Below are 25,864 nucleotides of genomic sequence, written 5' to 3' on the forward strand. Positions count from 1 at the left end.
GCTTGAACACGGCCACCGTTAAGGTTCCCGCATGGTGTGGGCTGTGCTGAGCGGGCACAAGGAGGGCGGCTAGCCATGTGATTGAGTCCAGCCTCGAGGGCTCCCATGTGGGAGAGGCTGAGTTGGATGTACCCACTGTCGCCTACTACTGATTTTCTTTATTCATTGAAGATCCCCTCAGAGACGTGAGAAAGCTAATGGTTTAAGCACCCCATCAGAATCTCCACATTTCCACCTGGGGTGAGTCTCATCTCCACCCTTCCATCAAGTGTGTTCGTAATAGTTCCCCTTCCATTTCCTCGTTCTCACGGCACACCCCGTAGAATCGAGCCTCATTATTGCCAAGGCTGTGCTGACTTTTTTCCTTTAAAGCAGTACCCCTGTGCACCCTGGGATCTTCCTGTGTTATTCTGACTCTCCCTTTCCTCCCTTCCCTGACCGCGCCCGTGGTTGGGATTCTTCCGGCAACCTTAGTTATAGGGGGATGACACAAGGCTGTTTGTCATATTTAGCACTGGCTTTGACTTTGCTAATCCGGATCCCCCTGAACCCAGAAGATACTAGAAGATTGTCAGTTAGAAGTCCCAGGCTGTGGGTTGAGTAGCATGCTTATCTCTGACTGTGTATTTTAGTGGAAACCACTGGTGGCTGAATGTATTTGAATTCATTGGTATTTCTGATAACACTTGAAACAGATCTGAAATGAGGGGAAACGTTGGTCCTTCTCTCTCCCTCAGGATGGACTGGGAAGAGTGGGCTTAATCTGAGTAGATTTTTCTGATCCTAAAATGAGAGCCACCTCTGATTATTATCCTGGTATTTCCAAGGTAACGATAACCCACAGATTTCCTCAGTCTTCCCTTTTTATTGTCTGTTAGAGAAAAGACCAGTGCTTCTGGGCCTCTGATTCCCCCATCATATGAGGGGGCTGGAGGGGTCCCCCCTCAGGGTCCCCCGAGTTACTGGCTTGCAGGTGTGAGCTCTTCACAGGGATCTGAAAGTGAGCTCCTGCCCTTTTCCTCTCCATTCCCAGACAAACCAGGGGCTCCAGTACAGCATTATGTACTCTGCACATAGGTCTGTCCCAAAGTGCACTGGGTTGGTGCAACCTTGTTGGCTGGTTTTTGTTTTTTAAAAGTGTCTGGCTTTGACAGTTGCCTGAGCATGCCATACGCCGGGAAGGAGTGGAGAAATGGTCTGAGTGGAGCAGGCTGGCCCGTCCGTGTCTGCCGGCTCCCCTGCCCGGGGCTTGCCTGGCATCGCAGTGTCCCCTGATGTCAGCACTGTGCTGTAGACAGTGTCCCGGAGTGATGGCCTCTTGCGGAAGATGGGCTCGGGCAAGACCCGGGCCAGTGCTGGGCAATCCGCGTTCTTCTGCCCTCTTGCCAGCCTGCCTGCTAGATCTTTCCCCTGCTCCATAGCAGCATGTGGAGGGGTGGGTTCACGGCCCTGAGAGCATGTGTACTTCTGTTTGCGATGCGAGGGGACTCGGGGTTTGTTGCCTCTACGCCAAGGCTCGTGGGCTTTGGTGGAATTAATAGGCTCCTAGGGAGAGACATTTGCACAGGCCTGTAGAGGTGAGGGTAGCGTAAGGGAAGTAACCAGTTCTCAGTTTCCTCGTTTCCTCCCATCAGCCTCAAGTCCCTGGTGGATGGTTACAAACAGTGGTCGTCCAGTGCCCCCAACCTGGGGAAGGGCCCGAGGAGTAGCCCAGCGCTGCCAGGGTTCACCAGCCTTATGGAGATGGGTGAGCACTGCCCTTGTCCGGACCCTCCCTGTTCCCTCAGGGAAATTTTGGTCAAGCTTCTGGGACTGTTTGAGGACCCCTGGTGCCCCTTCATGGGGGTCTCCTCTTTCCCCGACTCCCGGGCCCCACCTCCTTCCCTTTTTGCTCGCTCTACTCCCGTTTCGTTGAACCTTCCCCAGTCACAGTTTCTTCCTCCTGCTGCCCTGGGGTCTGCCCGCGGCCTCCCATTCCAGGGAGCCAGGTATAGTCTCCTTAGGGCAGTGCAGAAGGTGAGGCCTTGAATCAGGCACTTCCCTTTGCTGGGTCGCTTCCCTTTGTATCGTAATATGGGGAGTCTGCAAACCAGGAGATGGTGGCGGGGGACACTGTGGTCTTTCTCCAGGGAAGCTTTCCAGTTACTTGGGATTGCTGACTGGGTAAGGTCTCCTCCAGGCTGTCGCTCAGACAGCAGGTGCTGTTCTCTCTGAAGACTTCCAAGGTCGTAGTGGGTCAGTTCCTAGAGTAGATGCACCTTCACCCGTGGAGGGCATTCCGGTCCATTGCAGGACACTGGGCTAAGGACCGGTCTCTAGGCCATCCCAGAAATTCAAGGTCTCTTCCAATTTTAAGGTGCAAAAAAAGGAGGAATGTTCCTGTTCTACCCACTATTCTAGGACACTCACACTCTACCTCTTGTGTTGAGGGTCCCTATGAAAGGAGTAGAAAAGTGGCAGATTTCTTCTTCAGAAAACAGGAAATGAAGCTGTGGAATGGAGAGTGATTTCCTCGGGTTGGTCACGGTTGAGCGTGGAGGGCTAAAGCCCTGGGGGTCAATGCCGGGTTCCTTAGACTCTTCAACCTTTGCATTCCTGACGCTCCGCCAGGAGGCAGGGGTGGGAGAAGGACAAGATTCTTTTGCTGCTTCATCTCTATATCCCGTGTCCCCTCCCTTCCTCTCGTCCGCACAGAGGATGAGGACAGTGAAGGCCCCAGAAGCGGGGAGGGTCGTCTACAGCATCCACCCAACCAGTCCTACCTCTGTATCCCATTCCCTCGTGGAGAGGACGGAGAGGGCCCCTCCAGTGACGCAGTCCACGAGGAGCCAACCCCGGTCAATTCGGCCACCAGTACCCCGCAGCTGACGCCCACCAACAGCCTCAAGCGGGGCGGCGGCCACCACCGCCGTTGTGAGGTGGCCCTGCTCGGCTGTGGGGCTGTTCTCGCAGCCACGGGCCTGGGGTTCGACCTGCTGGAAGCCGGCAAGTACCAGCTGCTTCCCCCGGAGGAGCCTGAGCCCCCAGCCCGGGAGGAGAAGAAGAGGCGCGAGGGTCTTTTCCAGAGGGCCAGCCGGCCTCGTCGGAGCACCAGCCCCCCCTCCCGGAAGCTCTTCAAGAAGGAGGAGCCCATGCTGCTGCTGGGAGACCCCTCCGCCTCCCTGACGCTGCTGTCGCTCTCGTCCATCTCGGAGTGCAACTCCACCCGCTCCCTGCTGCGCTCTGACAGCGACGAGATCGTGGTGTACGAGATGCCCGTCAGTCCGGCCGAGGCCCCGCCCCTGAGCCCGTGCACCCGCAACCCCCTGGTCAACGTCCGCGTGGAGCGCTTCAAGCGGGACCCGAACCAGTCCCTGACTCCCACCCACGTCACCCTCACGGCCCCCGCGCAGCCCAGTGGCCACCGGCGGACTCCTTCCGACGGGGCCCTCAAGCCAGCGGCTCTCCTCGCCAGCAGGAGCCCCTCCAGCAATGGGCTGAGCCCCAGCCCTGGAGCAGGTGAGCCCTGCCCTCCTCCTCTTTCCTGCCTCTCTGCCCCGCACCCCCCCCCCCCCCCCCCCCCCCCCCCCCCCCAGCCCGGCCAAGAGTGGCAGTATTGGAGTAAATGTCCTTCCTCCTCTGACTCCGCTCACCAGGACATGCTGCCCTCCGCTGGGGAGGTGGCCCGGCCGGCTGCCCTCTCTCTGTCCTGTGCCTCAGTGCAGGAGAGACAGAAAGGTTCTAGGCAGGATCAGACCTGGGGCTCCGGGAGATATTCAGGCCCTGGGTCTTGGAGTGTACTGTGTGGTGCTTGCAGGGTACAGGTGGGGCGGGAGCCTAGCTCTGCTTGTTCCCAGAAGGGGAGACGGAAGTTCCCGGAAGGAATGGCGTGCTGCCCCAGGAGGGGCATCTGGTGCCACGTGGCTGGGCTCCGGCCTGCCATTACTGTGCTGGTGCAGTCGTGCTCACAGGCAAGCTTCCTCCTGGGCGTCCTGCCCTGCATCAGTCATCCCTTACTATGGCTGACTCCCCGGACGTGGAGAGGGATCCCGGTGAACCGCTGGGCCCGGCGTGTGCCTGCCTCCTCCATCTGACACCGAGCTACCTGGCCATCCTAATTTCACATCGTTCCCACCAGCAGCCCCTGCCCCCTTGGGGATCTGAATCTGACTCTGAAACCCCTCTCACCCTGCAGAAGACGACGAGATGGTGACTGAGATTTGAGTGATACTTGAGTGTAAACGACAGTTATTTTCCCTTCCGCTTGCCCCCTCCCCTCTTTAGATTTTTTTTGCTGTGCAGATGTGTGTCCTCTTTGGGGAGAGACCTTATGCCTCATCTGTAGAGTTTGGTTACCTTGATTTGTTCCTGCCTCACGTGTTTATTCACTGAATCAACTGGGAATAAGCAGACCTTTCCTTAAGTCAGGGTCAGCAAACTTTCTTGGTAAAGGGCGAGAGAGTAAATATTTGAGGCTTTGTGGGTCCCGTGGTGTTTGTTGTAACTACTCAACACTGCTGCTGTAGTGGAAGAGCGAGCAGTACATGTGGCTGTGTTACACTGAAGCTTTATTTGCCAACAGAGGGTGGTCCGTGGGTCATAGTTCTGCCTTAAGCTGTTTCACTACAGATGTCACCTCCGTATGTCCCATGATTACTGTTCTAATCAGATACAGTGATCACAGCCTTCTGCTTCACTACTGTATCCCCAGTGCCTCCCAGCACACTGCCCGGCAGGTCATTGGTGCTCATTAACTATCTGTGACTCGGGTTGGTCCAGGTGACTAAGGATATGGCGGCTGTGGGGAGGGAGTGGCGTCTAGCTGGCCCAGGAACGCGGTGTTGTCATCTGATGCTTCTCCCTTTGTCTCTCTGACCAGGAATGTTGAAAACCCCCAGCCCCAGCCGAGACCCAGGTGAATTCCCCCGTCTCCCTGACCCCAATGTGGTCTTTCCCCCAACCCCAAGGCGCTGGAACACACAGCAGGACTCCACCTTGGAGAGACCCAAGACCCTGGAGTTTCTGCCTCGGCCACGTCCTTCTGCCAACCGGCAACGGCTGGACCCTTGGTGGTTTGTGTCCCCCAGCCACGCCCGTAGCGCCTCCCCAGCCAACAGCTCCAGCACGGAGACGCCCAGCAACCTGGACTCCTGCTTTGCTAGCAGCAGCAGCACTGTGGAGGAACGGCCTGGACTTCCGGCCTTGCTCCCATTCCAGGCGGGGCCGCTGCCCCCCGCTGAGCGGACGCTTCTGGATCTGGATGCGGAGGGTCAGAGTCAGGACAGCACCGTGCCGCTGTGCAGAGCTGAACTGAACACACACAGGCCTGCCCCTTATGAGATTCAGCAAGAGTTCTGGTCTTAGCGTGAAATGGGCTGGGGGCGGCCAAGGGGGAAGCAGGAGGAGATTGGGGGAGCTGGTTGGCACAGCCCTTTCTCAGAGTTGGACCCCCCCTGAAATCCAGCCCTACTTCTTGCACTGATAATGCACTTTGAAGATGGAAGGGGCGGAAGCAGGGCCACTTCAGAGGGTCCCCTGCCCTATAGGGCCTTTCTACCCACGTCCACTGGAAGGGGCTGTGGCTATCAGCTCTGGCTGTGTAGGGGAGAGAGGGGTGCGTGCATGTCCCCCATCCTCCACAGTCTTCCTCGCCTTTCGGGTGGCCCTGCGGGGTCACTCAGCCAAATTTGTCTGCTGCTCCCTCTCCTGAGCCCCCGGGTAAGCCCAGAGCCCATCCTGGAGCCCTCGTATTAGCCCTGAGTTCCACCTTTCCAAACACCAGTATTGGATGTTCTGTGATTGATTTTTGCTCCTCTTCCACATCCTTCCCCAACATCTATGAATCCGCATCTCAGCTGGGGTAAAATAGGAGCTTTTCCGGGTCCTCAGCCCTTACGTGCCAGCCAGAGGACCGAGGGCATGGTGCCCCGGCGTGGGGCACAGGAGTTGCCGGACCCGGCACTGACCTGCCTGTGTTTCCAGGTGCCCCCTCCCTGCATTTATTTGAGCCTTGCAGGGATGAGGGGACCTGCCTCAATGAGAACTGGGGGGAGGGGGAGGAGGAGTTAGGAAACCCAGAGTCAAGTGGCAGCCAAGAGAGTCACAGAGTCTGTCCTTGTTCCTTTTGGAATCGTGCAAATAAGGGCAGAAACCAGCACCGTTGATGGCATCCATCTCCTACCTGGGGTCTGGACATGGCCAGACCAGTTTCTGCCCCAAACATGCTCATCCCAGGGATCATTTCTTGGGAGACTCACTCACCGGTGCCAGTTCTGAAGCCAGAGACGAAGTTCCTGCGCTTGTCCATTTTGTTGTCTGACCTTTATGTGTGACGCCCGCCCGTCCCTTGACCTTTCCTCCCATCCTGGGATCAGTGGACTTTGGGTTGTGTGTGTGGTTGGTAGAGACTTTGTGCCGCTCCAGAAGAGCTTATTGGTGGGGGCAGAGTGGGGGCTCCTGGACAGTGGGAGCCAGAACTGGGGGGATACCTTCTCAGCCAGGCCGTCCATTCCGGGATGCCCTTGAAGGAAAACGGAGCCTTAGTGGTACCTTCCACAAATGGACACGGTGAGGCCATGATGTTTGTAAGGTGCTCAGTGAGCCCCTAATGATTGTGCCCCAAGCTTCAAGCCCTGGGCTCTGCAGGCTGACCATGGTCCCTTGTCACGTACACAGGACGCCCCGATGCTGGGCTCTGGACCCTGCATGGGGTTGGAAGGAGAGCAGAGGCCAACCCCTACTTTTCTGGAGTTCGTTTCCTTGACTTGAATGTTGAGTTGCTTCTAGAGCTTTCTCCTGTGTACTTTCACTTCTCCGCTTACCCTGAGGTCTCCTGTGTCAAGTGTGAACAATTGTCTTGTGCGGGACACACACATGAACTTGATGGGGAGCAGAGCCTTAGGTCATGCCTCTCTCCCCTCCAGACTCTCCAAACGTCGCTTCACTGTCCTCTCTCACAGAATAGTTCCCTGGAGATGCTGCCAGACAGCCTGCGGGCTCCCTGTGGTCCGGGAAGGGGAGTGGGGGCAACGAAGCTGGCTCAGGTGATGACTTTGGTCCCTGCTCCGTCTCTCCCTGTAACTGATAAAGTCCCAACCTGGGAATGAAGGAAGGGGTAACCTCAGCTTTCAAATGGCTCCTTGTTTGATGAGCTCAGTGGCACTCTGGCGCAAGGGTGCCACCTCATCTCGGGTGGGAGGCGCGCTCAGTGTATTGCCCCTGGGACTTGGCCGTCCTGTGTCATCTCTCCTTTGTGCAGTGAAGACTGCGAGGGACCATTTTTGCCTCCACCACCACCCCCCCCCCAGCCCCTTGGCCAGAAGGGGAAAAAATGTGAATCGTCTCCACAGTTCCAGCCCACCAAGTACTCCCCTTTGTTCTTGATGGGGAGAGGGCCGCAGGTGGTCTCTTCCTTGCCCTTCCCCAGGACTCTCCATAGCCCCGTTCCTAAGTCACTAATGCATTTGCAAACTCTTGGCTCCGCTGAATGGCCCCTCCGCGGGGTGCAGCCTACAGCAAGATCCAAACCCGCTGGCTCTGGGCCGCGCTCTGCACGGTGAGGCAACTGACGGTTCTCTACTTCTCGTTGTTTCTTGGGGTGGTAGCCATCTCTGTTGGGAGCGGCAGCATGACTGTTGCAGTGCTGGCTGCATGGCGGCCCCTTGGCCTTGCGTGAGAGGTGGAACCCGTTTCTCACTCCCCACCCGGAGGGAAGACGGGACGCCTGGGTCCGCTGAGGGTAGAATTGCACGTGCGAGAGGCAGAAGCAGGTTTAGTCTGAAGCGGCTTCGGGGAGCTCGCCCGGGGACAGAGGAGTTCCTTCTCAGCTCCTCCAAACCCTGTCTCTGATGGGCCCCTGCCCGCTGCACACACTCTCTCTCTCTGTGGGGCGAGGCTCGGTTGAATGCGGATCCTGTGTAGTAATGGGTTTGAGTTGCTTTCTGTCCACCTCGGCTCCCCGGCCTCTGTGGCCGCGGTCAGGAGCAGGCCTTGAAGCTGGGGTCAGCCCCGGCCGTGGCATTAGCCAGCATCTCCTGTTCTCTTTGCTTCTCTTTCCTCAGGAACACTTACCCTCTGCCCTTGGCAGGTGCTCACTACCTAGAATGTGGTGACGGGAAGCGGGTCCTGCTTTCTGGTCCTCCTCCCCAGATCCTTCCACGGATTCTAAACAGGATTATCCTCTATTTACCCCCTTGGGGATCCAGGCCATTGCCAGGGCCTGAGTGGATGTCCCCACTTTCCCCAAATGTTATTTCTGAGAGGCTCTGGAGGTGGTCTTCACCTCGCATCCTGTAGTACCCCCGGGTCCGGGGGTGGTGGTGACGATAGCTCACAAGGGTCCACTCAGAATGATGCTAACCTTTCCTCCCGGCCTTTACAAGCTTGCATCATTGTCCTGATACACTTGCTGGTACAGAAGAGGAAGCGCTTCAGGAGGAAGACATTCAAGGGAAGAGAAATTGAAAAGCTGTTTGGGCTGGCTGCTGAGTTGGGCACCGAGCTCTTGAGCCCTGAGCAAGGTGTCTCTCTCCCACTTTCTGCTTTGCTCTCTGGCCTCGGGCTTGGTCTTTCGCTCCTCTCACATTCCCTTCCTGTAAAAGCCACCGTTACCCGCTTCCCTGTCAAGGCCTTGAGGACACGTATCCCAGCAGGTCAGCGAAGCCCTCCGCTCCCTGCCGACCATCAGGACGGACTGCTGGCTTCAGCAGTGTGGTTCTCACCACTTCTGCCTCTGAGGGACTTGCCTCCTGTTCCTTCCTTTGGTTTCTGGAAGAGTAGTGCTTTGGAGTTGGCTTAGTCTGGGGGCCATGGTCAGGCGTGTGTTCTTCCACATTTATGTGGCACCTGGTGTTTGTAAGCGCCCTTTCTACTCCCCCCACTTCACTTGTCCTGCTGGTCCTCACTGTCACTGTCTTAGGAAGGAGGACCGAGGAGACGGGGAGGCCGGAGGCAGTGTCAGAATGACAGTTTGGGGTCTCAGATTTTTTTAGGAGTCATTCCCAGAGTCTGCTTTGTTCAGAGACTGGAATCGGACCAGTTCCTGGAAGAAAGTTTGTGGGAAGGTCCGCCGGCCCTTGAGATCCATGTCCCGGTGTGAGGCTCTTTACAAGGCCCCTATTCCCTCCGGCCATGGTTGCTCAGGGACACAGCAAGACACCCCAAGGGCACCCAGGTGTGGCTTATGGTCCACACTCTTGCTCCTCAGTTCCCACAGTGGAGGCCCCCTCCTCCCTCTGTCCCCCTACAAGCGGGAGACAGCGCCCGAGCATTGCTAACTCTTCCAGCACACGTTTCACAAAAGCAGAGAGCAGTGGACTCTGAAGGCCGGACGGCTGCGAAGGGGATGCTTCAGGGAGCCTTGACCTTTTCTCCCATGTTTAATTAAGCCTGTGCTTTTGACTCAGGTAGGGGAGGGCCCCCCCTTCAGGCAGGTGAGGAACATTCCGTTGCCTCTTGAAGGATTTTGGGGAAGAAGCAGATTTGTCCTTGCTGTAGTGCCAGGCTTTTCCAGAAAGCTCTGCCAGAGTCTGTGGTGTCCTGGGTCAGAAGTGAGAGCAGCCCACAGCACGTTGTGTTCCCAGGTGACCATCGTGGCAGGAGTGGCAGACTAATGGTTACCTGAGCTGTCTCCATACTAGCTTACTAGCTATGTGGAGTTGCAAATGTTTCTTCCCCTCTCTGGACCTCTGAGCCCAACCAGGAACTAAGGGGGATGCTACCTTCCCTACCCGAAGCACGAAAAAGCCCTTTAACTTCAAAATGTGTGATTCTGGAACCGAGGGTCCAGCACCGAGGAGCCTCCCCTTGCTGGATCGCTTCTCTTTGCGGAGAAAATGTGTGCGTGCGTGTGTGTGTGTGTGTGTGTGTGTGCGTGCGTGTGTATGTGTGCGTGCATGCATGTGTGTGGTTGTAGGTCAAAACCAGTCGAATCTTGGCAGTTTCCTTTGGTTCAGCATGCTGGGCCACCTGCCTCTCCCCTTGGCTTCAGGCCTAGGGATGAGTTCTTGTCAGGCTACTTTCATTCCTCGCAACACAATCCCAAATGCTCCCTTCTTTCAGACGAATCCTTGCTCTCTTAGATCAGGAATTCAGATTAGTGAAAATCCACACTAGAAAGGAAAACGCGTTGCTGTGCTGGGAGTCCTCGGTCCCTAGCTCCTCCCCTGCCTGGCCACCCGGGCGCTGCCCATCGCTGCCCATCGCGGGCACTGGTGTTTGAAGGCAGAGACCCGAGTCCTGGCTAATGAAGCGAAGTCCCGGGATTTAGGTTCCTAGTTAAGCTGACCCCGCTCTGCAGGCCGGGGGAGCCTCTCGTCAGCCTCTCCGCTTGCTGACTATTTCCCATTCTTCCCGGTGAGACACTGGCAGCAACTCCCTCCTTTGTTCATTTCCTGTCTTGGGCCCGTGTCCTCCCAGGCTGCTCAGGGAGCCCTAGGGGTAGTCGTTCTGAAGGTTGGGCTCCTTCCTTAACTTAGAGCCAGGAGGACTGGCCTTCCTGATTCTTCCTGCCTGTGGCTCCCTGCATTCCCCGCCTATAGCCTTGCCCTGGGTCCCTTGGTCACCGCTGCAGTGAGACCAGAGAAAAGCCCTTGTAGTGAGTTACACTCCCTCGGTCCCCAGCTGTATCAAAGAAGGGAGGTGACGAACTCGTCAGCTTTCTCCTCTGAGTTTTCTCACTGTCCACCCTAAACACACAGACTCGCACACTCACGTGCTTGCACACAGATTTAAACTGAATTTTCTGGAGGATTAAGGAAAGAGGTTGGTGATGGGTTTTACTTGGTTTGCAGAAATGCCTTCTTTGGGATTTTCCTCCCTGTTCGAGCCTTTGAGTCTAGGTGAAAAAAGTGAAAGTTCACATTTGTGTTCGTTTTGTTTCTCTGGAATTAGCTATTCGTTTTCATCCCTAGGTTCCAGTGTCTTGTCCACACGTCCTGACCCTGTGTCCTTGAATTCCCATTTTGCTTTGGGATTTAAGTTATTGTAATTTGTCAACAATATTTAAGACTAGAAAAGCCCAGAAGGAAACTTACCAGGTTCTTTTCTTTGGCTTTTTTTTTTTTTTTCAAGGTACTGTAAGTTGTTAACTAGGGATGCCAAGCAGGCTTGGTTCAATGGCTAAACCTCTTACCGTATTACAGTGTAATGCTGATTCAGCCTGGTCCCGCCACCAGAGCACACACAGACTTGAATAAAACTGTTACAACAATGACCTCTGGTTTGCCCTGTACTTTGTAAGCTTATCCTTTCCCCTCTTTTTAATTAAACAGTATGTCCAAGGAACTGGCTCTTTCTGGGGAATTTCCGTACGTAGGAAAAATAAAAGCTATGTCTATGGTGCAGGAAAGAGGAGGTGGGCGAGGAGGTTCCCCGGTGCCCCACCCGCACCTCCCCCCCCCCAGCTGGACTACAGGGGCACTTCCGGCACCTGGCGCTGAGAACAGCACCGCCCAGAAGATTCAGTCTCTTTCTCACAGCTGACTTGCACGGGCCACGGATTTGGACCTTCAGAGCCCCCTGTGCGGTCTCCCAGCCCTATCACCGTCCCCTCTGATGTTCCTGGTGAAGCGGTAAATGGGGCCAAGAGGAAGTAAATGGGGTGTGCGGCTGTGAGGGGAATCTTGGGTTCTTTGCTGTCTTGATACTCTCAGGGGCAACTTGGCCAGCTGTGTGCCCTTGGACAAGCCGCTTCACCTCTCTGGGCCTCTTCTGGAGAAAGCTGATCACCAAGCCGCCTCCGTGCTTCCGCTCCCAGGATTACAAACTGGATGGGGATGAGGGTAAGAGCAGATGGGGGAGGGGTGGCGGCGCACACGGGGGCTACCATCTACTGCCTTAGTCCCCTATTTCGCCATTCAGCGGCACGTGGAAGACGGCCTGTGGAAACTTCGATAGGGACACTCTCCTGCTTTGATGATGTGACCTCGTATCTCATGCCTTACAGCTTAGCTCCATCATCTGCAACCCAGGAGGGCTGATGGAGGCGGGGTTCTGTGCTGAATGCTGAGACTGAGAAGAAAGAGGATGTCAAGGGGGGGTTTGCCCAGGGCCTACGTCATCTTTGGAAGGCAGATTGAGCAAAGATGAAAAAATGACCAAACTCCTTGCTGGAGAAGATGCCATGAAAGAGACCAGATGCCCTGTGCAAGGCGTGGAACTCGCTCCATGTCTCTGGAAAGCAGTTTGGCCATGTGGCATTAATTCCGTAAGAGGGGCCGAGAAATTGCATTTAGTAATTAACACTAGCTACAGTGTGCCAATGTGGGTTAAGACTTGACCTATGTTATCTTATTCACAACATCTCAACATCTTTAAGAGCCGACTCCGTTTTATCTCCATTATACATGGAGACAAATGAGGACCAGAGTCAAGTCACACACTCAAGGCCACCCAGCTATCAAATAGGGGAGCTGGGATTTTTTCCGAGTCTAGCATCTCCGCTTGTATCACTTTGTGGGGCTCCTGGGTGGCTCAGGTGGTTAAGCGGCTGACTCTTGATTTTGGCTCAGGTCATGATCTCAGGGTCGTGAGATTGAGCCCCCCATTGGCTCCCTTCTCAGCAGGGAATCTGCTTGTCTCCCTCTCCTCTGCTCCTCCCCCTGCTCGCTCGCTCTCTTAAATAAATCTTAAAAAAAAAAAAAGTGTTCCTTACTTTTGGAATTTTTAGAATTTTTTCTTATGGTGAATATATGTTACTTCTACGTGCAGTGAAAGAATGGTGAATTCCGAAATTTGGGGTATATTCCCAGATACCAGGTTCTCCTGCAGATGTTCCAGAAGTCTAGGCCACCTGCTTCAGGGCTGCTGCCTGACTTGAGCGATAGAGCAAGGTGACTGCAGACCAGGGCCAGGACCAGGACAAGCTTCCAGGTCCTAATGGAATCTCCCCTGACCCCTCTTCTCATTTCTTCCTCCCAACTGAGCGATGATGCTGAAACGGTGAGTCACCTGCAAATTGCAAGCGGAACCTAGTGAGGACATATGAACAGAGAAAGTTCTGGAAGGAAATAACATGGAAGTCTCCTAGAAGGCATAGCTGGTTAGGAATGCCAGGTCCCGGGCCGACACACGGTATGCTCTTACATTTGTAACACACGCACACAACCCTCCGGGCCTGGAGTTGGGCGGGGGTTGGGTACAACCACACCCTGTTGACTTGACTGTGGAATGTGCTTCATTCAAGGCTGGGACCTTGTGCTAATCCCCTCCGGATCCTTGCAGTCCCCACCCAGTCTAGTCCGACCAGCTCAGGCTGGGGAACGTGTTTTGGCCTAGGTGGGTGGAGTCGGGGGTTGTCTGCTGCTCAGCCTTGCTCCTCCTCTCAGACGCTGGTCACACGGTGGCCACCCAATCAGGAGAGCCTCTCGCACAGTCTCAAAGGGAGATGCTGGAGGGTCCTTTGTGAGCAAGGGAAAAGGGGAGGGTTGGGACAGATCCTCCCAAGGAAATGTGCTCAGGGAACACAGGTCTGGTCACGTTACACCCCAATATCTGTAGGAAGAGACCCGCCTTCTTTAGCACAGCCTTGAGGGCGCTCAACGATCCGGTCCCAGCCTACCTTCCCAAGCTCCTAGCACGATTTCCCTGCCCCCAGCTTCGCCTCATCTAAGACTGTACCCTTCTGGGTTTCCCTAAGATTTGATCTTCCAGCTGAGGCCTCCTGCTGGAGGGACCATTATCTTCTTTCTGAGCAGGGGCTCTGCTACTTTCCCAGGTGTCTAAGCAGACTGTAGCCTGATTAAGTGGTTGGAAAATTAAGGGCTTGAATTTGGGGTGGGAGGATGCCAGGGATCCTTAGGCCAGAGAAGGAGCGAAAGAGAAGAAAGGAAGAGAGACAGGACCCTGCCTTCTGGAAGACCACGCATTCCCTGGAGAGACGGAAGACAGAAGATGCCAGGAGGCTCTGATGCAGGTTACCAAGCACAGCAGGACTCCTGTGACAAAGGCAGTGCTGGGGGCCACGGTCAGCGAGCAGCGGCCAGTTAAAGAGACACCGACTCCCATCTTGTTCTGTGCTTTACCCAACCTGAAAAGATAAGAGTCATCCTTCTGACACATAATGACAGAGGGCCTACTCAGGCCTGCGATTCAGTGTGACCAGCAAATTCCAGTTCTGTTTGGGCCCAGGCAGGTCAAGTAGGAACGCGTTCTTGAGATGATGGAGATGTGGTAGGGGTCAGCGGTGGACGGAGAGGCCTGCCCCGCCTGAGGGCAACCACTTAAGAAAAGAGCGCATGAACACATCCCCTCTGTGCTTTAAACTTCTTGAGAGTGAAAGAACAAGACAGAAAAGAGCTGCTGCCTTTTTAGGAATTCACAGTGCAGTGGGGAAAATCACAAGAAGGGCATTGGGGGGGGTACTCCGAGATGGGGGTATGGGGGGGGTGCCATGTCTAAGCTGAGGCCTGAAACGGGACTAAGACCGACAGAGTCCCTGGGTGGTGATGGCAGCTGGGATCCCAAGGATTATTCCAGCAGCCCTTGTTTTTTGTTTTTAATTAAAATTCAATTAGCCAACATACAGTACATCATTAGTTTTTGATGTGGTGTTCAATGATTCATTCATTGTGTATAACACCCAGTGCTCATCACCACACGTGCCCTCCTTAATACCCATCACCTGGCTCCCCCCCCAACCCCTCTCCCTTCTGTAACCCTCTTTGTTTCCCAGAGTTGAGAGTCCCTCATGGTTTGTCTCCCTCTCTGATTTCTTCCCATTCAGTTTTCCCTCCCTTGCCCTGTGGTCCCCCATGCTATTCCTTATGTTCCACATCTGAGTGAAACCATATGACAATTGTGTGTCTCTGCTTGACTTACTTCACTCAGCATAATCCCATCCAGTTCCATCCATGTTGATGCAAAACCTGAGGATTCATCCTTTGTAATGGCTGAGTAATATTCCATTGCACATATGGACCATATCTTCTTCTTTTTTTTTTTTTAAAGATTTTATTTACTTATTTGACGGACGGAGATCACAAGTAGGCGGAGAGGCAGGCAGAGAGAGAGAGAGGAGGAAGCAGGCTCCCTGCCAAGCAGAGAGCCCGATGCAGGACTCGATCCCAGGACCTGGAGATCATGACCTGAGCCAAAGGCAGAGGCCTTAACCCACTGAGCCACCCAGGTGCCTCTGGACCACATCTTCTTTATCCATTCATCTGTTGAAGGGCATCTCGGATCTTTCCACAGTTTGGCTATTGTGGACACTGCTGCTATGAACATCAATGTGCAGGTGCCCCTTCTTTTCACTACATCTGTATCTTTGGGGTAAATACCCAGTAGCGCAATGGCTGGGTCATAGGGCAGCTCTGTTTTTGACTTCTTGAGCAACCTCCGTACTATTTTGCAGAATGGCTGCACCAGCTTGCATTCCCACCAACAGTGCAAGAGGGTTTCCCTTTCTCCACGTCCTCGCCAGTATGTGTTGTTCCCCGTCTGGTTCATGGAGCAGACCCTGCAAAGGGGGCTTTCCATCATCTGCCAGTCCACATTCCTCCCCTCACAGGGCATTCTGTTCTTGTAGCCTTTTCTTTATCATAAGTGTTGGGCTTAGGTGATCACCAGGCCAGAAGCAGCACAGGTTAAGTTTTAGCACAGGTGGGAGGAGGACTGGGTCCTTCCAGCTGGGATCCCCCCGTGCTGTCTAGTCTGCGCTGGAGTGAGGGGGACGGTGTGTCTCAGAAGAGACTTTCTGTGGAGAATCAGGAAAGGGTGCGGGCAGTGGAGAATAGCATATGGGGTGAAGGGTTTGGGGCACGGGGGGTCTTTTTCTTGACCCCCATCTCCCAATAAATGATATTAAAGACGTGATAACAGCCCCTCCTTCCTTCCTCGGGCAGCCCATGTGGGGAGGTAGAGCATTGATCTTCAAAGCGTGGTCCATAGACCCCTGGGGATCTTCAAGGTCAAATCCATTTTCCCAATGATATTAAACTGTTATTTACCCCTTCGCTGTGTTTATGTTGGCACCAGGGGTGCAAAACAGCAGTGCATGAACTCCCGGAACCTGCTCCTATCACGGGTGGGGACACCAACCTAGACAGTCTCCACCACGCATGCACAAGAACGGAAATGCCAGTTTCACTGAACAATGTTCTTCATAAAACAGGAAACATTAATTATTTTGCATCTTGATTCAGGAGTCCATCTGTTTAATACCCTATGGGAAGAAATGTAAAGTTCATGGAAAGCCCTTCTGCGGCAGACGGAAATCCCAGGGTTGTCTCGAGGGAAAGCAGGGGTAGGGTTGGATTGTCTGCTGAATGAGCTGCTGTTTTTTCCATAGAATGCTGTTTTTACTCGAAAGACTGATTGTCAAGCAAACTATAGTTATTCGGGCTTGACTGGTTGGCAGATATTTTCCCGAAAATGAAGGAAGTGGGACTCTTCAGAGAAAACAGGAGATGTTTTTTTTCCCAACGACAAAATTCAAGCTTTCAAGTGAAAATTATGATTTTAGGAAACTTGAGTCTGTCATGAGCTTGACAGCTTCCCTACACTTAAAGAAATGTTCTAATGAGATCAGTAGCAATATTAATGAATGTAGGGTTGTTGTTTTTTTTTTTTTTTTGATGTTCTATAATGTAACGTGTCAACATTTGGAAGTTCTCCATAACTCATAAACTGATAGTCTCCATATGACAATGAAGTTATAAAATCATGTATCAAAAATCTAGGGTGCCTGGGTGGCTCAGTGGGTTAAGCCGCTGCCTTCGATTCAGGTCATGATCTCAGGGTCCTGGGATCGAGTCCCGCATCGGGCTCTCTGCTCAGCAGGGAGCCTGCTTCCCTCTCTCTCTCTCCTCCTGCCTCTCTGCCTACTTGTGATCTCTCTCTGTCAAATAAATAAATAAAATCTTAAAAAAAAAAATCTATTCAAAGTCCAAGATAGACCAATGGAATTTATTTATTATTTTAAGATTGTATTTATTTACTTGACACAGTGACGAGAGAGAGAGAGCACAAGCGGGGGAAAGAGCAGAGGGATAGGAAGAAGCAGACTCCCCACTGAGCAGGGAGTCCATCGATCCCAGGACCCTGGGATCATGACCAGAGCTGAAGGCAAACGCTTAGCCAACTGAGCCACCCAGGTGCCCCTAAACCAATGGATTTTCATATAGCATCTTACAAAAGTTTATGGATAGGATTTCAGATTTCACAATCCAACTAACCTTTAAAAAACCATAACTTGTTGAGTGTTGGTATAGTAGCAAAAAAGAATGACCACAATGATCTGAAAAAGCTATTAAAACACTCCTTCTTTTTCCAACTACATATCTGTCTGAGGCCAGATTTTCTTCATATGTTTCAACCAAAACAAGATATTGCAACAGATTGAATGCAAAATCAGAGAGAGAGAGTTTGGCTGTCTTTTATTAAGCCAGACAATAAGAGATGTGCAAAAATGTATCAACACTCTGTTCATAGAATATTTTTGTTTGGGAAAATATGGTTATTTTTCATTAAAATATGTTATTTATGTGAAACATTTAATAAGATAATTATTTTAATCTTAAGATGAATTAACAAATTAAAACTTTTTTTCTTGGTTTTACTTTCAAATAAGATAAATACTGTAGGTGTAACGCGCGAACATAGGCAGGCACTCTGGGGACTGAAAGTAGGAGAGGACTTGAATGCCCACCAGATGGCGCTAATGAGACTAAGGAGAATGTTGTGGGCAAAGAGAGAAGGAGAGAGGGAAGGAGGGAGAAAAAGATGGAGGGACGGAGAGAATTAAAGTGGGATCTGCAGTAGTGAGTTTCATTGTATGAGATTTCCCAATAACACTGATATTTGTAGACTCCGTAGGAAAAAGGCCCAGGACTTCATCAGTGGGTTTTCACAATCTAAATTAGATAGGCAGATTTATGCCAAACCATGAGTTAGAAGTTTTTTTTTTTTTTTTTTTTACGTCCCCTAACAAAAGCCAAGCACATTCCTTGGAGAAGCTCCCTGCAACCCCGGGAAACTAAGCAGATTATACTGAAAGAGCTCAGTCTTTTCCATTTTGTGTTGCTAATAAGATAACATTAATCTCGGGGGTTTAAGAGTGAAGTTTAGGCAGATTCCTTCCAGCAAGGAGCGCTGTGTGGAGGGAGCCTTACAGCCTGCTGCGTCTTCTCATAGTCCCTGGAAGCCCTGAGTGGAGGAGGTAATTGGGGTGAGGGCGGACAGAAGGTCACCCCGAGGGACTTAAGTGGCCTCTGGTGACAAAATAGTACAGACGTCCGGGCTTTGTGTCAGGAACTATAAATGGGCATTGGGAAAACTTGAAGCCAAATTTATTTTCCTCTCAAGGGCAGTGTGAGAGAGCCGACAAAGGACAGAAGCCTCTTCCAGAGTTGAAGTCTTTAATGGCAGCGTTCTTTTTAAGGGTTACCAACAAAAGGAGTAGAGCCTAAACCAGGGGCTGGCTTTCTGAATGGGTGTGTCAGCTGCTAGAGAAGTGGGTATACTATGGCATCAACTCTCCTTCCCCACTAGGCTGGGGGTTTACATATATCTTCTGACATTCATTCATTCATTCATTCATTCATTCATTGACTCATTTCTACATTGGTCAGAACCTGCTCCCTCTGGGTGCTAGGCACCATGCCACATGCTGGGTCTACAGGGGAGGCTGAAACAGACATGGTTCGTACCCTCAGGAGGATTTGTTTGAAAAAACAAGTCACAACTGAAGGAATCTTGACATTCTCATGCCACCACCACCACAACAGACTTCTTAAAATGTTTCAAAGTCCACTCAACTTGTTCTCTAGGAAAACTAATTAGTGCAATCCACCAAGCTGGACAGTCAATTTTCCTTGTGAAGATGGAGGTGGGCATTATACTGCTCAGAAAGAGTGGGTGGGGTGCTTTTTTTTTTTTTTAAGATTTTACTTATTTATTTAGAGAGGGAACATGTGAGAAGGGGAGGGGCAGAAGGAGAGGGAGACAGAGGATTTCAAGCTGACTCCCAGATGAGCTTGGAGCCTGATGTGGGGCTTGAACTCATGACCCTGAGATCATGACCTGAGCTGAAACCAAGAGTCGGACACTTCACCGACTGGGCCACCCAGGCACTCCAGTGCGGTTCTATTTGAACTTGATTTCCCTTTCTCCTTCGCGCCTTCCTTTCCTTCCTGCCCTTCTTGCCACAAATATTTATTGAGCACCTACTAACGTGATCAGTGCTGAGGCAACAAAGCCGAGCAAGTCATGCTCTGTCTCCAACCTGGCGGAGTACATGACGAGTGTATAAACAAGAATATATTTACAGATTGTAGTTAGCGATGTGAAGGACGGGGGATGGGAATCACCGTAGACAGAGATGGTCAGGGAAGTCCTCTCTACAGAAGTGAATTTAAGCCAAGATTTCTCACCCTTGGCATTACTAACATTTTGGGCCAGACAGCTCCTTGCTGCAGTGACCATCCTACACGTTGTAGAAAGTCTAGCAGGCATGCCTGACCTCTGCACACCGGATATTGGTTGCACCTCCCACCCCCATTCATGACAACCAGAAAAGTCTCTGGGCATTGTCAAAAGTCCCTTGGGGGCCAAAATTACTCCCGGGCTGAGAACCATCGCTTGAAGCTGAGACCTGAAAGATGAGGAACCCATCAAGAGGGGCCGCCCTGGGGCCCTTTCAGACCATAGGAAAGAGTTTGGATTTTATTCTAAGTGGAAAGAAACCAAGCTCTTCAATCACGGGTGACATAATCCACTTTGAATTTCGAAAAGATCATTCAGGCTGTGGAGTGGAGAATGGATTGCCTGGAGGACGAGAAAGGTCACGACTGTCAAAGGATCCTGGAGGGCTTGTCCGCCTGACACCCAGGAAGAGAGGGTTGTCTGGACTGGGGTGATGACCTTGAAGTTGAGAGAGGGAGACAAACATTCAGCATCTTTGAGGTGCAACACCAAGGTTGCTGACCGTGTGGTGTGGAGATTCCAACCCTGAGCATCCCTGTGGAGCTTTCTTTGCTCTGGGCGAAGTGGTAAGCATTTGTAGGGGGGAAGGGGGCAAGGAGAATCCTGCCCATACAGCTGCTTCCAGCTCTCATAAGAATGTGTCATGGGGGGCGCCTTGGAGGGGGGCTCAGTCGGTTAAGCGTCTGCCTTTGGCTCAGGTCATGGTCCCAGGGTCTTGGGATGGAGCCCCACGTAGGACTCCCTGTTCAGTGGAAAATCTGTTACTCCCTCTCCCTCTGCCCCTCCCCACTCCTCACTTGTGCACAGGTGCATGCTCTCTCTCTCAAATAAATAAAAATCTTAATAATAATAAAAAAAGAATGTGTAGTTGGTGCTAACGTTCTTTTGGGATGATGGGCAAACGTGAGGGCAGTGGGTTCAGGGTTCCCTGTCCCCTGTTCTGGGGGCTACATCCCGTAGGCACCAATTTCTGCTCATAAAACTGGAAAGGCAGAAGAAGCAGAGCTGATTTCTAAATGAAAAGTAATCGAGGCCGGTCTTACTCTCAACTTTCAAAGCCAGCGATGATGCAAAAGTCCCTTTCGCAGCCACAAGGCAGCCCAGGAACCTTGCATTTCTCCGTCGGGAAAACTGGTAGACCCGGGAGCGGGACGTGCAGGTTGGAAGCGAGTAAAACTGTTGGTGTGAATGGCACCTGACCAAGGAGGGCCTCTTGGCGGAAGTTGGAGGGTGATGGACAGGCATTAGGGAGCAAGGGACTATTGGGTGACCAGCCTTAGTGTTACCAGGGAAATGGGAGATCGGCAGGGAGAAATTCTAACAAAACATTAGGAGGCTGTTTGTTCGTTTGTTTTTAATTGCATAGCACATGCTTGCCAGGATTTTCAATGGTAGTGCTCTAGGCACGTAATTCAGCGAGATGGCTTAGTGGGTACCAACTGGGACACCAAGTTGTTGAGGCTGCTTATCAGAGTGATCTTCTGATATTAAGATGCAGGGGCTGTGTGTGTGTGTGTGTCCCCTATTTGCGGTTTTCCCTTGGGGCTTCCAAGCTCCAACCGAAAAGGACCAGCCTCTTTAATGTTTTTGTGTTTTGTGGGCTGCCCGTGTGAACCTCCCCATCTAGGTCTCAGTCTGGCCTGCGGCCATGACCCTCAGCTGAAAGGGTTTCTGGACCTGAGACAAAGGTGCATCCTCTCAGCTCAATCACGAGCCATCCCACGCATGACCAATGCCCCGCCGTCTCTTCTTCGGCTTTAAAATCACAGCATTTTAGAGCCAAATGTGAACTTCGCCTTTATCTTCACACTGTATAGATGAGAAGTCTGAGGGCCAGAGTGGGAGCGGACTTGTTCCAGGTTGCTCAGCTCGTGGGCGTGATCAGAAAATGAGCAGGACGGAACCCGCACAGGGTCCTCTCTGGGGTGGCCCGGAGGCCCTCTATGACTACAGCGCGGTCTCCTGTCCTCAGCCATGAACTCCCGCCCTCTGACGCGTGAGTCCGGTTTTCCGCATCTTGGTGCCTGGAGCGTGGTGACTCAGTTGCTGGGTCTGACAGAGAAAGGAGAGGAATGGACGAGCCAGGTGACAGAAATGCTTTGTGAAATGGTCCAGTGGTCACTTTTCGTGTCGAGGGAACCACTGCACCTTGGCAAAGGCGACCCTCCCAGTGGGCCGTGAGGGCCTGCAGAGTTTTTGCCCTTCCCCAAGGGGAGCCGTTTCCCCCATTCCTCGGGGCCGGCACAGGTCCCCTCACATAATGAAGACACCCCGTGCTTACCTGACAATCACCGGGGGGAGGGCCAGCCCCTTCAAGAAGTTCTCTCTGATCCTTTCTAGCAAGTCCCTCAGGCAGAGGAAAGAGGAAGGCATTGCTAAGACTGATGAGAAGTCAGGACCTGGCCGGCCTCCCGACCTCCCCGGCCTCCCCGGCCTCCCTTCCCACACTCTGTCCATTTGGACCTTGTTGTTACTGTAGCAGATGGAGGCTTCAAGGGAGTCCCAGTTTTCTGCTCCCCAGGCCAGTGCAGGAGGAGTGTGGCTTGTGCTCCTTATTAGGGATGGATAGAAGTGAAATGGCTGGGGCTTTCTGGGATGAAAGAGCATTGGTGCTTTTTGTGTAAGGTGACTGTGTTCCTGGGAGTCTTGGGTGCCCTGATCTCAAATATCCCATCCTACCTTCTTTATTAAGTTCATGGATTTATTGAAACTTATATTCTGATTTGGGGTTCTGAAGATAGAGAGGTTGTTTGGAAATGGAATTCTTCCCCCCTTCTGGTGTCTGACTTTGAACCACACAAAGCCCTCTCTGGAAAGAATAGAATCCACCCTGCTTCCTGTGCCCCAGCTCCCAATCGTACCAGCCAGTCATCTAGGGAGCCTGTGATGGGGCAAGGCAGAGTGTGTGTGCGTGCGTGCGTGCGTGCGTGTGTGTGTGTGTGAGAGCATGGGTTTAGAAATCATTTCCAGGTTCAAATCCCAACTTCCAGCACCATGATTTACAGCGTTTTCTAACTGTAGCTCTTACTTCTCTTCCCTGGACTCCTCTGCTTCTGAGCACTACCCGGTGTGTCCCTCTAATACTTGGTGCCTGCCTCAGGGCCTTTGCATTTGCGCTTCTCTTGCCCTGGAATTCTTCTCCCAGAGACCCATATGCCTATACCCTGCCTTCTTCAAACCTTTGGTCAGTGTCAGATGGAGGACTTCCACGGCCAATCCCTAATACTGCAGTCTTCCATGCCCTTACCCCGTCTCCTTCTTCGCTTTTATCCTCCATAGCACCTATGACCCCCGAGCATAGTGTGCACTTTTGTTTATTGTCTGTCTTCCCCCAGCTACAACAGAAGCCCCACGAGGGCGGGGATTTTCATCAGCTTTGGTCACTGGGATACGCCCAGCATCTAGAACAGTGTCTGGTCCTTGGCAGGAGCTTAATGACTGCGTGAATACAGAAACCTGAGAAAGTTATCTACCACTCCACGCCTGTGTCCTCCCTCTCTTGGAAGGAAGGTGTGACGGATTAAATAAGATGACTGCTGTTGATAAAAATAACAGCCAAGCTAGCTTGCATCTTTCTCAGTGCCCGAGCTCAAATGTTCCAGGTGCTTACTATTACACATGGATTATTTTATCTAATCCTCTCCCCAGTCCTGTGAGGAATTCTGTTTATCTTCCTTTTACAGAAGAGGATCCTGGGGCTTAGAGAAGTTGTGTCACCTCCCCAGGGCCACACAAGATTCATGTCCACATTTGTCTGAGCCACAAGCCAGGACTCAACCGTACCAACATGGTGCCCAGGGCCTGTTCACAGCCACGGCTCCACCAGCGCTAATTCTCTTCTCCGAATCACTCAGGGAGTGACACCTGTGGTTGTCTGCTCGTCATGTGTGTGTGTGTGCGTCTGTGTCTGTGTGTGAACCTTCCACTGAAGGACACACAGTCCCTTCCCCTGAAGCCTAACATCTCAGAAGTATCTTCTGTCCTCAGGAGACAATGTGTTGCTATTATTATTATTATTAATGATTGTGTTTATTTGTCAGAGAAAGAGCACAAGCAGGGAGAGCGGCAGGCAGAGGCAGAGGGAGAAGTGGGCTCCCAGTGAGCAAGGAGCCCAACGTGGGACTCGATCTCAGGACCCTGGGATCATGAGCCGAGCTGAGGGCAGCCACTTAACCGACTGAGCCAACCAGGCGTCCCAATATGGTGCTATTATTTAACAAATACCGCAAGTCCTAGCCTCAGCAATCAGACAATAAAGAAACAGAAAGCGTCCAGATCGGCAAGGAAGAAGTCAAGCTTTCACTATTTGCAGATGACATGGTACTCTAGGTAGAAAACCTGAAAAACTTCACCAAAAAATCATTAGAACTGTTACACGAGTTCAGTAAAGTTGCAAGATACAAAATCAACATACAGAACTCTGTTGCATATCCTACGTACCAACAATGAAGCAGCAGAAAGAGAAATCAAAGAACGATCCCATTTGCAATGGCACCCCAAACCGTAAGATATCTAGGAATAAACCTAACCAAAGCCATAAAGGATCTGTACTCTGAAAACCATATAACATTTATGAAAGAAATTAAGGAAGACACAGAGAAATGGAAAAAAACATTCCATGCTCATGGATCGAAAGAACAAACATTTTTAAAATGTTAGGGGTGCCTGGGTGGCTCTGTCAGTTAAGTGTCTGCCTTTGGCTCAGGCTGTGATCCTGGGGTCCTGGGACTGGCCCTGTGTTGGGCTCTCCGCTCAGTAGGGAGTCTGCTTCCCCCTCTCCCTGTGCCCTTTACCCCAGCTCATGCTCTCTCTCTCCCTCAGATGAATAAATAAAAAAATTTTTTTAATGTTTATACTACTCAAAACAATCTACACATTTAATGTAATCCCTATCAAAACACAACCAGTATTTTTCAGAGAGCTAGAACAAACAATCCAAAAATTTGTATGGAACCACAAAGAGGCTGAATAGCCAAAGCAGTCTTGAAAAAGAAAGCAAAGCTGGAGGCATCACAATTCTTGACTTCAAGATATATCACAAAGCTGTAGTCATCAAGACAGAATGGTACTGGCATAAAAACAGACACATAGATCAATGGAACAGAATAGAAAACCCAGAGATGGACCCACAACTGTAAGGTCAGTTAATCTTCGACAGAGCAGGGAAGAATTTCCAGTGGAAAAAAGACACTCTATTCAACAAATGGTGTTGGGAAAATTGGTCGGCAACATGCAGGAGAATGAAACTGAACCACTTTTTTACGCCATACACAAAAATTAATCCAAAATGGATGAAAGACCTAAATGTGAGGCAGAAACCATCAAAATCCTGGAGGAGAACACAGGCAATAACTTTGACATTGGCTGTAGCAACTTCTTACTAGACTCCTCTCCTAAGGCAAGGGAAACAAAAGCAAAAATGAACTATTGGGACTTCACCAAGGTAAAGAGCTTCTACACGGCAAAGAAAACAACCAACAAAACTAAAAGGCAGCCTACAGAGTGGGAGAAGATATTTGCAAATGACATATCTGATAAAGCACTAGTATCCAAAATATATAAAGAACTCATCAAACTCAACACCCAAAAAACAAATAATCCAGTTAAAAAGTGGGCAGAAGAACATGAACATATAGACGTTTTTCCAAAGAAGACATCCAGATGGCCAACAGACACATGAAAAGACGCTCAGCACCACTCCTCATCAAGGAAATACAAATCAAAATTATAATGAAATGTCAACTCACACCTGTCAGAATGGCTAAGATAACACAGGAAACAACAGATGTTGGTGAGGGTGAAGAGAAAGGGGAACCCTCTTACGCTGTTGGTAGGAATGCAAACTGGTGTAGCCACTCTGGAAAACCATAGGGAGGTTCCTCAAAAAGTTAAAAATAGAACTACCCTACAATCCAGTAATCACACTACTGGGTATTTACCCACAGAATACAAAAGTACTGATTTGAAGGGATACATACACCCTGATGTTTACAGAAGCATGATCAACAATAGCCAAATTATGGAAAGAGCCCAAATGACCATCAACTGATGAATGGATAAAGAAGATGTGATCTATATATACCGTGGAATATTACTCAGCCATAAAAAGAATGAAAGCTTGCCATTTGCACCAAAGTGGATGGAGCTAGAGGGTATTATGCTAAGAGAAATAAGTCTGTCAGAGAAAGACAAACACCATATGATTTCACTCATACGTGGAATTTAAGAAACAAAACAAATGAAGATAGGGGAAAAAGAAGAGGGAAGCAAACCAAGAAACAGACTCTTAACTACAGAGAACAAACAGCATTGCTGGAAGGACATGGGTGGGGGATGGGTTAAATGGGGGATGGGAATTAAGGAGGGCCCTTGTGATGAGTGCCGGGTGTTGTACGGAAGTGATGACTCACTAAATTCTACACCTGAAACTAATATTACACTATATGTTAACTAACTGGGATTTATT

At 51.3% G+C, this 25,864-nt stretch overlaps 1 protein-coding gene across 1 annotated transcript in view; it reads left to right on the forward strand.

Annotated features, from left to right (window-relative positions):
* The window catches only part of LOC111148486 (mitogen-activated protein kinase kinase kinase 9), a 74,205-nt gene extending 63,174 nt beyond the window's left edge, over positions 1-11,031 (forward strand). The window contains exons 9-12 of the mRNA XM_022505067.1: positions 172-240; positions 1,635-1,747; positions 2,695-3,498; positions 4,859-11,031. Coding sequence (XP_022360775.1) covers positions 172-240; positions 1,635-1,747; positions 2,695-3,498; positions 4,859-5,343 — 1,471 coding nt within the window. The 3' untranslated portion in view covers positions 5,344-11,031. The remainder of the gene's footprint in view (positions 1-171; positions 241-1,634; positions 1,748-2,694; positions 3,499-4,858) is intronic.
* The last annotated feature ends 14,833 nt before the right edge of the window (positions 11,032-25,864 follow it).

This window comes from Enhydra lutris, unplaced genomic scaffold (genome assembly GCF_002288905.1).
Source record: "Enhydra lutris kenyoni isolate GAN:26980312 unplaced genomic scaffold, ASM228890v2 scaffoldscaffold20, whole genome shotgun sequence".
NCBI classification, from domain to species: Eukaryota; Metazoa; Chordata; class Mammalia; order Carnivora; family Mustelidae; genus Enhydra; species Enhydra lutris.